General features: G+C 45.9%; 1 protein-coding gene across 2 annotated transcripts in view; it reads right to left on the bottom strand.

Annotated features, from left to right (window-relative positions):
- Window positions 1–12010, bottom strand: part of ANTXR1 (ANTXR cell adhesion molecule 1) — a 158098-nt gene that overhangs the window by 77179 nt on the left and 68909 nt on the right. For both annotated transcript variants that reach the window (XM_053270047.1, XM_053270045.1), the window contains exons 11-12: window positions 1566–1635; window positions 170–248 (exon numbers count right to left, since the gene is read on the bottom strand). In XM_053270047.1, coding sequence (XP_053126022.1) covers window positions 170–248; window positions 1566–1635 — 149 coding nt within the window. The remainder of the gene's footprint in view (window positions 1–169; window positions 249–1565; window positions 1636–12010) is intronic.

Here is a 12010-nt window from a genome sequence, read left to right on the forward strand (position 1 = left end):
TACACCAATTGACAGCCGTTCTCCAATATTTCAGGCAGGCGTCTCTCCCAGGCCTGCAAAGCAAATGCTCTACCACTGAGCTATGGGCCCATCCCCTCAGCATTACAATGGATGCTTTGCACGGGGGGACGACGGGATGGGAGGATGGATTTTGAAGCAAATAACTTACACAGTGTGTGCTGGAGATGATGACGGAGCTTGAGATGAAACTGAAGCCATCATTCATGCTGACCTGAAGAGCAGCTTCCCTGGGGGGGAGTGGGGGAGGAGGAAGGAGAAAAGTCATTACCTAAATTGGGGTTGAGGCCACAATTCCTTGTGCCCACAAAACCATAATCTTGTGATAGTAGTACTATTGTGTGTCCTGCTAAGATATTATTTTGTCTGTAGCTTGCATGTTTTGATGACTGCTTAACAGATAGGGTGGCTGGTGGCGTCTAGTAGCCTGTGAATGCAAATCTGTCGAAATGTTCGCCATCCGTACCATCTCAGGAGAAGAATGCTCATAGTTATTTTTGGCAACGTCTACCCCACAGAGGTAGAACACAGGGGATAGCAGGGTTGCACTTTCTGTGTGTTCTCACCACCCCTTCTTTATTCCCACCCCTACATGATGAGGGTAAAATTACAGTTGTTTTGGCATAGAGGGAAGGGTTAGGTCAGTATGGGGATAACAATGGACAAATTATTCTACTCTCTCCATGGAGTAATCTTTGGAGGACATTCCTGCCAATTTTCATTCCCATGCTCTGACGACATCAATACAATTTTATAGTGGCTTTTATGTTTTTAAAAGCTTCTAATACAACATTGCAAATTTGGCCGCTGCAGGCCTGATGGTCCGGAGAATCAAAGCATGACAGCAACGCACTGAAAGCACACAGAAAGTCTTGGAGGCTATCAGCTCTTTCCCATCTCTAGGGGGCAGACCTTGTCAAAAGTCACCATGAGCATCCATCCCTCTGGACAGCACTGACACCCCAGCTGACTCATGCAATGGAGCACTATCTCTCTGGACACCCATTTGCTCCCCCATGATCAACTTGTTTATTGTTGTACAGAATTTACAGAAACACGGCAAGTTCCCCCTTTGCCCTCCTCCCAAGGAAACTCGCTCTGTAAAGAAGTTTCTGACCATATCGCCTGGGGAAGTGTGAAACAACAGGGGGGTTTGGCTCTCCTCCTCGGGCTCCATGCACAGGTTCCCCAAAGGGCTTTGCAGAGGAAAACATCTGCATGCACTGCCAAGCGTGCACAGATTCCCCCTACGCTTTGCAGACTTGGGCCTGCAGGTCTGTTTCAGATAGATCACGGGGCGATTCCATGCTGCACATTCTGCTGGTCCTATAGGAACATTTATGCTTCAGCAGCACTCGCTGCAGCTGAGGCTACCAAGGGAATCCGACCCCCATTCCACAAAACAGTTTTAAAAAGGACATAAGGCAGACAAGGAATCTCAGGGAGAGGAGATGTGCACAGACAAAGAGCAATTCATGCCAGAGATACAGACAGCAAAAGGGAAAGTTTTAACATGGGAACAGCCAACAATGCCCTAACAAACCCACATGCCAACTTCTCGTAATACAGGTGCCGGGCAGAGCAGGTAGGTGTCCTCGACGACAAACGGTTTCTCATCTGGGAAGAGAAGCAAAGAGGGAGGTTACAACATACTGCAAGATGGCAACACAATGTCTGCAGGGGACGATGACAAGCAGGGCAGTTTGTCGTATCGCACCCTGCTCCTCGGCCTGCACAACTCCCACAGCCGCTGATGATAAAGCCAAGATGACCTTCAACAAAATCCCAGCGTACAAACCAAGGAGTTGGGGGAAGGGCCAGTGTGTTTCTTCTCTTTTTCAGACATGAGAGGCTGCCTACAACTCTTCATCACACATATGCATATTTTAAATTTTCTTATGTATTTTTAAGTACTCTCACACATAGAGCTCTTCTGGCCAAATGTTTATTAGGATGCAGACTTCTCTCTCGTAGACAGTCTCAGTTCTATTTTAAATTTCATCCCACCCACCCCCAACATTAGCCTACACTTTTATAGCTTCATAACTGTAGTTTTGTATTTTATATTGTACCCCGGCTTGGACCTCACATATTCTACTTCTCTTATGCTGGTCCAAGACCGAAATTAAGGTGATTGATTGACTGGACCAACCCTATGAAGTAGGTAGAAAAAGTAACAGACTATGAGGGTTGAACTAAGTGGAGGGTTGAACCAGTGTCCTAATTAACCACCATGCCGCAGTGGCAGAAGCATTGGATGCAGTGAGTTCTCTCTTCCATGGTTGCGGCTACTGAACAGCCACAGCATGGATCAGAGCTGTAGCCACCTATCAGGCTTCAGTTTTGTAATTAAGGTGTACAGTACAACCCTCAGAATGGCTAGTGAGCCTTAGCTTGGCCACTCTGTCTTGGAGCTCCAAGACTGCACCTGCATTCCCTTAGATATGGGTAAACAGGAGATGTCACAAGAACACCCTCTCCTAACACAGGAATCAGATTTTCCTCCCAATCCCAATCCCAAGTCTGTGCTGTGTGCCTCTCCTTGATCGTCTTGAATAACAGCTCTCTCATTATCACATGTGGGATCTCTCTCCTCCCTACAAACTCTGGTCCAGTTTTCTTAAATTACGTCTGGGACTCTCTGCTCCTCTCATTCAGTTCGTACTTTTGTTGAGGCTTGATATGACAAGAATTTGAAAGCCTCCTGACGTAATCGACTGTTTAGAACCAAGTCAAACTGCTCAGGTAGAGACCCCAGATTATTGTGGGCATAGCTTTATTTATATTTCAAATAAATTTTGAAATATAACTTTTTCAAATTTATATTTGCTTCTCTTCATTCTCTCCACTCAAGGCCTTCAGATCACCTTGCCATAAAACCAAGGCTGCATTCACATAGTCACAGTGATCCTAGTTAAAGAGTTAACTAGGATTGCTAAGCCCTGAAGAGCCAACCACAGAATTTCCAGGCAATCCTGGTCAAACCACTGCGATTAAACTGCATTTAACAGGAACAGATAGATCAGATCATAGTTATCTATCCCGGTTAAATGCAGTTTAGTTGCAGTGGTTTGAAAATTCTGGATTCTCACAATCAGCTCCACAAGGCTCAGCAATCGTGGTTAACTCTTTAAGCAGGGCTGCCATGTTTGTGTGAATGCAGCCACAATATAAACATCATCAAACCACAATTCTGCATTTCCAAATTAATGCAATTTAAATCTTATACAGTTAAAAGAGCAGCTGCCAGATGTGTTCCTTATAGTGCCCTCTTTTCAGATGTGCTCTTTGTAGCACCACCCAGCAATTGTTTCTCGGCTGTAAGCAACAGCTGGCAGTGGGGTGCTACAGGGAGCATGTCTGGAAGTGCCCACAGGAAGCTGCACAGTGTAGCACTCACCCAGTTCGGGGCTCTGAGCGTTTCGCTCTAGGACGACAAGCTCAAGGATGAACCTTGACTCAAATGTTCAGTGCTTATGCCGTGGCTTAGGGGACGTGCAAGGACTGTAGCTCTGAGCACAGCCCCGAGGACTTCCCCCCACTACTGAAGACCTAGAGCCAGATATTTACTAAGCAATGCCACCAGCCAACATCCTGACTAATGAAGGTGTGCATAACGAACAACGCTGTGCTAATGCAAGAGGAGCACATAGTTGTGCTAAAAAAAGAGGGAAATGCAGGATTGCACTATTGTGCACTTGTGCAAAAGTTCCCATCGAAACATGCCACAAGTTGTGCAGCTGTCGCGCAAGTACAAGCATGCTGGCTGTAGTGCGACACTAGTCTGGAATGCAAACGCCAGGCTTAGTAGAACTTTTAGCCCAACACCTTGCCACAGCTGCACAGTCTGCCTCCTACAAACTTCAAAGCGCTGTACAGATTTAACTCATTCTAATCTAGACATCCCTGCGAGAGCTTTCAGCACCAGCCTTGTAGGTGCACAGACAGACTAAATCACACGCTCTGCTCTGGAAGTTTTATCTCCCCCAAGAAAACCTCCCCTTGTCAGACACCATTATTTTAAAGCAAAATTCCATCGCGGCAGAAAAGCACAAGCAAGCTGCCCTATCTTAGAGTGAGTTGGAAAAATCATAACAACTTCTTAACCTTGTGGCTTTGAAAAGCTCTTTGATTTTTTTTAGACTGTCCAGAAGAGCAACCTTAATCCCACTTCAGTCCAGAAGTCTGCTTTTCATTTCCTCTCCAGTTAGTCCTACACGGCCCGTCTTCAGGCCCCATGTTTGCATTACTCAACGTGATTATGCAGGAACCCAAAGCATCCTGCAGAAAACGGTGCCGGAGGAGACTGAAGGGAGACCAGCTGGGCAGGGCTGGTCTGGCACTTCTGTTCTTAGGCATGACTATCTAGCACCAGTCTGTGCTTCCTGTCAGGAAAAACTCTGGGTAAGACACAGTGTCTGGCGGCTGACCTTGTGGCAATCTTCTCAGCTTCCTTGTTCCAGGATAGTTTCACTAGGCCATTTTTGAACAGTGGCACAGCTTTGCGAGTCAAGCCTTGAAAGCTATCAGTCCATAACATGCTCTTTCTTTCACTAGTCTACTTGCCCATGCATAGGAACATAGGAAACTGCCATATACTGAGTCAGACCATTGGTCTATCTAGCTCAGTATTGTCTTCACAGACTGGCAGTGGCTTCTCCAAGGTTGCAGGCAGGAATCTCTCTCAGCCCTATCTTGGAGAAGCCACCAGGGAGGAAACCTGAAACCTTCTGCTCTTCATGCATGGCTATGTTGGTCATTTCCAACACAAAAGAGACATGGATGGACTCTTATACAGCTTCACTGCCTGGTCACCAGGAGGTGGCAACACCCACAAGCCATAGGCATGTGCCTGTTAGCAAGCCCAATGCCGGATTTATGCAGCTCCTTGGAAGAGTATCAGAGTACATCACACGTGTTATCTCAGTCATCATTGTAAGAACCCTGTGAGAGAAGTCAGTATTACGATACACACATTGCAGACTAGAGGAGAGAAAGAACTGAGGCTGAAAGACAGTGCTTGCATAAGGCCACCGGTCAAGGCTTTGGACTGTGAGAGGATAGTACCCAAAGCAACTCCATCCATGCCTTCGTTCCAGCTACAGCAGGGGTGCATAGCAACACAGGAAGCTGTCTTCTACTGATTCAGACCATTGGTCCATCTAGCTCAGGATTGTCTACACTGACCGGCAGTGTCTTCTCCAAGGTTTCAGGGTCTTTCCCAGCCCTGCCTGGAGATGCGGCCAGGGACTGAACCTGGGACCTTATGCATGCAAAGCAGATGCTCTTCCACAGAGCTATGGCGGCATCCACTGAGCCTTGACTGCACTCTGCAGATCATTTGATTAAGATCTCCAAACATAGCAAGGTCTTATTTAGCTGCAAAACCACCTTTACCCCAAAAGGTTTAGCTGCCACTTTTAAAATCCTGATGGCCCCTGTAGAGAAAGTTCAGGCTCCACTACATAATCAGAATCTGTACACTGCCTTATTCTACTCACACTTGATGAAGGGAGGAAACTAAATCCACCAAATAAATAAAATAAAACCTGACAAAGACTCCCCCAGACTCAATGGAGCTCAGTGAACTTCCAAGAAATCTCCTCCTGACCTTTTCTAGGCATTTAGTGGTAATGCTAGAGTTACATCAGCATTATAGCATCAGAACGCTTTGCCTCCCTCCTCTGTGGCTAGTTCAGAGGGCTGAGATCACTCCAGGAGATGAGAAAACTAGTATGTTTTTTTTTCTAGCAATGGAAAAGGTTCTAAGAACATGAGCAGACTCGGTTCATTTATTTTTATAGCCCCACAAATAAAAAAAAATACATAAAATGCTACCGTGGTGTTAAGAAAACAAGATAAAAACTCCTGCTGGCATTTTTGAGTCTGCTCTACACATGAAAAGGTATAGGACTTTGCAACAACACCGAACGTCTCGATCTGTCCATTCAGATCCATTCGAAATGGACAAAAGGGGAGGTGTGCCACTTTATTGTATTTTGCTCAGTACACTAACACCCTGAGATGAGACTCAATAGCTCCATGATGAGAGATAACAAAACATATACACTTTCAGAATCTTCCTACTAGTCTCAAACAGGAGAAACACAGTCTTGTGACATTTTAAGGATTATTGTAGCTGTAGTGATTAGACTCTCCACCCACAAAGAGTTAACCGGAAGTGAACCCTGTTCTGACTGGCAGGTTGGTGAACTCCAGGGCTCAGCCAATCAGCACCCTAGGCAGGTGAGAGCTGTTGCAAGGAAGAAGGAAGTTTATTTGTTAGAAAAGAAGCTAGGCTCGAAGTGCTCAGAGGAGGACATGCAGCCATGGAGGCTGGCTGCAGGAGAATGACTATGCAGATCCTTGAAAGAGAGGAGGTCAGGAAGCTTGAATTCTCATTTGGAGTTTGGAGAGTTCAAGGAAAGGAAGCCTGGGCTTTGGCTTCGGGAAGGTTAATTTAGGGGAAAGTTTGTTGAGACTTTGTGTTAGGAACTTATATTTATTTGGTGTGCATGCTTTTGCATATTCCTGATACTGTTTTATTATAATTTACCTGCAATGTGACTGAAATAAGAAACACTAGCCTACACCCATCCTAACTAGGGCATTGCAAAAGACTCTATAAACATTTAAACGTGCCTAAGACAACCTATTTTTGTAATCTACTAAGTATTCTTTACTGTATCTAATAAAGCTAGAAAGCCTTAGATGGAAACAGTCTGCAGTAATTGAATAAAATTGGTTTTTAAAAAAGTTTTTACTTTTTACAAGCCTCTCCGAGTCGCTTTTTAACTCAGGAAAAGGGGGGCACGAAGGGGGATTTTCTCTAGTGCAAACACGTCCTCGGATGTTCAGCAGCTATCAGTTTTCTCATCCCACGTAAGCTTACATGTGGGAGGTTGTTTTGTATTTGCCTAATGCCCTGTGGATTACAGCACTCAATCCATGGGTCCAGTTCTCTACAAGTTTTAGGGTGTTTGGTGTCAATATTTTGAACCTAACGATAATTAAATGATAGTTTTAGGAGAAGCCTAGCCAGGCAGCTCAGCAGGGATGATTTAGCATTTTCTCTCCCTCACGTGAGCTTGCTTTGAGACAAAAGCTTTAATCTACTACAGCAGCATATGCATTTGAAGGACTATATTTCATCAGCAGTGTTCACTTAAAAAGGCACAGCCCTCAGAAGGGGTATTGACTTAAAAGGGAGGTTGTGGGAGAACAAGACTGATATGACATCGTTCATACAAAGGAACAGTGAACCACTTCAGAACAACCTAGAGCATGTGTGGATGCATAATGCATTTCTTACATGAGAAGCACCAGAATAAGTAGAGGATATAGAAGCAGAATAAGAGAGAATATAGACGGTCAATATCTACAGTTTTCCGTTTCTGATGATCACATTTCTGCTTTGGGAGGTCAAGCCCTGAACAGGCAGCACGTTTGAGAACATCATTATCACACAAACACCAACTCCAGAATGGTGTCTGGATGCGCACACTGATGTGCAGTGAAGTCAATGGCCGGCAAAAATGTGCCTGCAACATGCTGCAGTGATACAGAGATCTGCACTGAAATCACATCTCCACTTTTGTGGGTAAGCATCCTGACCATATGATGCTATGGTGCACATAGCATGTCTGCAGAAAGAAATGGACAGAATTTCAAAGCAGCTACAGGCGTTCCTCGACTTACAAATGGCCCATACTTACAAACAAAGCTCCATAACATATTAAATTAAGTCTTCAACTTACAAATGCCGATCCACACATACAAACAAGTCGTCCCTCATAGGAACTAGTTGCATTCCGAGTTATGAACATCCAACTTACAAACTTTTGGAACACAACCCATTTGTAAGTTGGGGACTCCCTGTATATCTTCCTTGATTGTTTTATACAGAATAAACCACGGCTAAAGTATGTGCCTCATCCAAAGGCAACCCAAAAGTGGAGTTCCTGATTCTTGAATGATGGCATGGGCATGTCCCAGTCAGAGAGCAGTCCTGTCCTTCCTTTCCTCACCCTAACTGGTCTCATTTATCAATGTAATGACTCAAGATCTTGTGTTTCCACTTTCTGAGAAGATTTCATAATGTTGTTGTTTGTCTTCAGCCTGCACTTCTTTTGTAGCCTGGCATTCCCCAAGGGACACAGGTTTAACTGAAGAACGCGGTGGGGGTCTCCTTTTGCAGGGTAAGAGGCTTCTGCTTTGAGACACACAAACACACCCCGATTTCTGGTTGCTCTTTTTCTGGCACAAACAAAAATGCGTATCCATTTGGTTTGCATCATCCCAGCCATCTGGCTCCTTCCTGGAAATCTATGTTGAAAAACAAACCTTGCCTCTGAAACTGGATGACCAGATTTCAAATGTGATGGGTCCAGGTCTGTATGACATGGGGACTCAGATGGAGCTTAGGCACACCCTAATCCATTGCCCTGGTCCCCACCATCCTGATTTCCCCCCAAGCCTGCCACTGCACACTACAGAGATAGGTGGGGCTTCAGGAGCTGCCTTATACCAAGTCAAACCTTCACTCCGTCTAGCTCAGAATCGCCCCTAGTGATGGGCGGCAGCAGGAGAAAATGTGCAATTGAGCAGAACAGTGCAAAATAGAAAACGACCATGGCAGTGGCGGAAAGGGAGAGGAGGCGAGGCAAGGTTGGATCTACCTTCCCCCCAGACGGGCAAGCAGCTTCTCTTTGGTGTGACATTGACCGCTCACATAATCCACGCTGCTCCCAGCAGCACGGATCACTGGAGGCTGGGAAAACAGGTCCCAGCCTCCAGGAATCCCATCATGCACCATGTGATGAGCATAGCACACTGGGGGATTCCCCGGTGAGTTGGGCACTCTAGGTGCACAGCTGTGTGTGCTTGGGTTGCGTGTAGCCCATGCATACACACATAGCCTTGGGGCTGAGGGCACGCTTATGCCCTTTAACCCCAGTTTGGGGCCGGGGTTTAAAGTCAGGCTAGTGGGGGCAGAAGCACCAGGATTGAAAGTAATCCTGGTGCGCCACACAAGCAGCCCAACCCAGGCTGGGCTGCTCGTGTGAATACTTGCCTTATTATAATACTAGCCTTACAATATTGATTGACATTGATTAAGTGCCATCAAGTCGGTGTCAACAATTAGCAACCACAGAGATAGAGTCTCTCCAGGATGATCTGTCTTCCACTTGGCCTTGAAGGTCTCTCAGTGGTGCCTTCATTGCTGTCGTCATCGAGTCCATCCACCTGGCTGCTGGTCGTCCTCTTCTTCTCTTGCCTTCAACTTTCCCCAGCATTATGGACTTCTTAAGGGAGCTGGGTCTTCGCATAATGTGCCCAAAGTATGATAGTTTGAGCCTGGTCATTTGTGCCTCGAGTGAAAATTCTGGATTGATTTATTCTATGGTCCCTTTGTTTGTTTTCCTGGCTGTCCATGATATCCTCAAAAGTTTTCTCCAGCACCAAAGTTCAAAAACGTCAATGCTTTTTCTATCTTGATTCTAATCTTTGTAGGTGTAGACACGTCACGGCATCTAAATATCCTTTCCAAGGCCTTCATTGCAACGCTACCAAGTACTAGTCTGCGGCGTATTTCTTGACTGCTGGATCCCTTACTGTTGGTGGTTGATCCTAGAAGGCAGAAACTACACCACTTCAAGCCACCTAATGGTGCAGTGGGGAAATGACTTATTATCAAGCCAGAGGTTGCTGGTTCGAATCCCCACTGGTATCTTTCTCAGACTATGGGAAACAACTATATCAGGCAGCAGCAATATAAGAAAGATGCTGAAAGGCATCATCTCATACTGCACAGGAGATGGCAATTGTAAACCTCTCCTGTATTCTACCAAAGAAAACCACAGGGCTCTGTGGGCGCCAGGAGTCGACACTGACTCGATGGCACACTTTACTTTACACCACTTCAATGTCTTCATTATCTTTACACCATTTCAATGTCTTCATTATCAATGTCTTCATTATCATTTCTGAGGCTGGTTGCTGTACCCATTGTCATTAGAATACTAGCCTTAGTATAATAGCACAGCTGGTTCTACTTTGTAGGGAAGGTTGCACTACAAAGCCAGGATGTGAAAACACTGTTGACACTGGGTGTCCCACCCATGGGGGATCTTTCTAAGTGAGATCCCTTCAGTCACCCCTCCTGTTCTGCCTTTAAGCCCCCTGGACTATGATACTGCCAGGGTGATCCTTCAGCAGTGCGTTATTGACCAGATCGATTTAGGCTGGGCATCAAGCTGCAGCAGGTTTGGAGCAGTTAAGCCCTTGCAAAAAACAGCCAACTACCTGTATAATCTGACATATCCAACCCACAGAAGAGCCCTGACACTAGCCCAGATGGATGTGTTGCCCTCTGTGGTATTAGAAGGTAGGTGATTTGCATCTTAGATAGATTGCTCCTTTTGCTTTTAGATATCCAAATTACTCCAATGAGTTTTATATAAACCTATTTCTTTCGGATACATATGATATGTATTTCTTCCATATGATGGATTTCTTCCATCAGGGTAGAGGCTGTATATGGACGCCCTAAAAGCAAGTGAGATGATCCACATACTTTTTGGGTGTCCCCATATATATATATGATGGAATGACAAAAGCAACAGGTTTCTCCTCCAAAGTCCCTGCTCGGCTGCTGGGTTTTCTTTCCATATTTCAATCGATTTGGGGGTTGAGCCCTGAATCTTTATTTGGCATTGGCTTCCTTGCCAGTGGATCTTCAAGCACTAACATAAGGCAAGCAGCCCATGAAGAATGCCGTGGAAATCTTCACACCATCCAGAAATATTTGCTTTTTCTGGCAGAGACATTTTTCCAACTCCAGCTACAGTGGCGCGGAATATTCCCTCTGACAAAAGAGTCCCTTTCTAAAAAGCTGAAGCTCATTTTGTGGGGAGGCAAGAATGCAGCGAGAGAGACACTGGTGCCTTCTCCAAGCCAGCAAAATCGCCTGCTCCAGAGCCCAGCAAAGAAGAAATGAGTGTTTTGCTAATGCTGTAATGAAAACCATGCTGGAATCATATCATTCCCCTCCTTTGCATAGAGGCATCGTACGCATTCTGAGCGCCAAAGCGACTTACGACGACGATTGCTGGATGGGGGTGGGGAGGGGGCTGGGGGAGGTAATCATATAGACAGTTATGTCACAGGCTCAGCTCTTTGTATAGACTGGGAAGGAGGCTGGGGAAAATCACACCTTCCCTCTAATGGATTCCTCCGCAAGCTTTTAAGCTGGCGGCATATGCTTCGTCTTTGGCAAGGAATGGGATGCAATTCCATATGGAAGAAAGAAGGCGGATCCACTTCTGGCTGGAAAGCCTCCCTGCAACGGGAGTAATTAATGGGCCAGCATGAAGCCAGCGTGTTCCATAGACAGGGTGGTTCCACTACCCTCTGCCTAGTGCGGCTCAACACCTTCATTAATGATTAGGATGGATGAAAAAACTGGGAGGAAATCATTTCCACCATTCAGTGAAATGCCTTGGGTTAGGGAACTTTGAGCTTGCGGCTCATCTGGTCTCCAAGAATAAGGAGGCAAGGCTGTGTGTGTGTGTGTGTGTGTGTGTGTGTGTGTGTGTGTGTGTGTGTGTGTGTGCCACCACCCTGCTGCACAAGCACAGAAAAGCCACAGGACTGGCCACACAAAATGCAGCTTCCTAAGAACTGCAGCTCCGATTTGGTGATGGGTCCAAAGCCCAGGCAACGCATCTGCTTTGCATGCAGGAGGCTCCAGGTAGGGCTGGGAGAGAATTCTGCCTGGAACCTCGGAGAGCTGCTGCCAGTCTGTGCAGACAGTACTGAGCTAGATGGAGCAAGGGTCTGACTCAGTAGAAGGCAGCTTCCTAGGAGCTGCTTTTTCAGGAAAAGCATTAGCCTTATGATCACCATCATATGATTTCAAGAGCAGATGTCAATACCTGAGGAAAGCTCTGAAGGTATCTGAATAAGTTCTCCAGTGGACTGAGCTTTGGTG

Source organism: Hemicordylus capensis, chromosome 8 (genome assembly GCF_027244095.1).
Source record: "Hemicordylus capensis ecotype Gifberg chromosome 8, rHemCap1.1.pri, whole genome shotgun sequence".
NCBI classification, from domain to species: Eukaryota; Metazoa; Chordata; class Lepidosauria; order Squamata; family Cordylidae; genus Hemicordylus; species Hemicordylus capensis.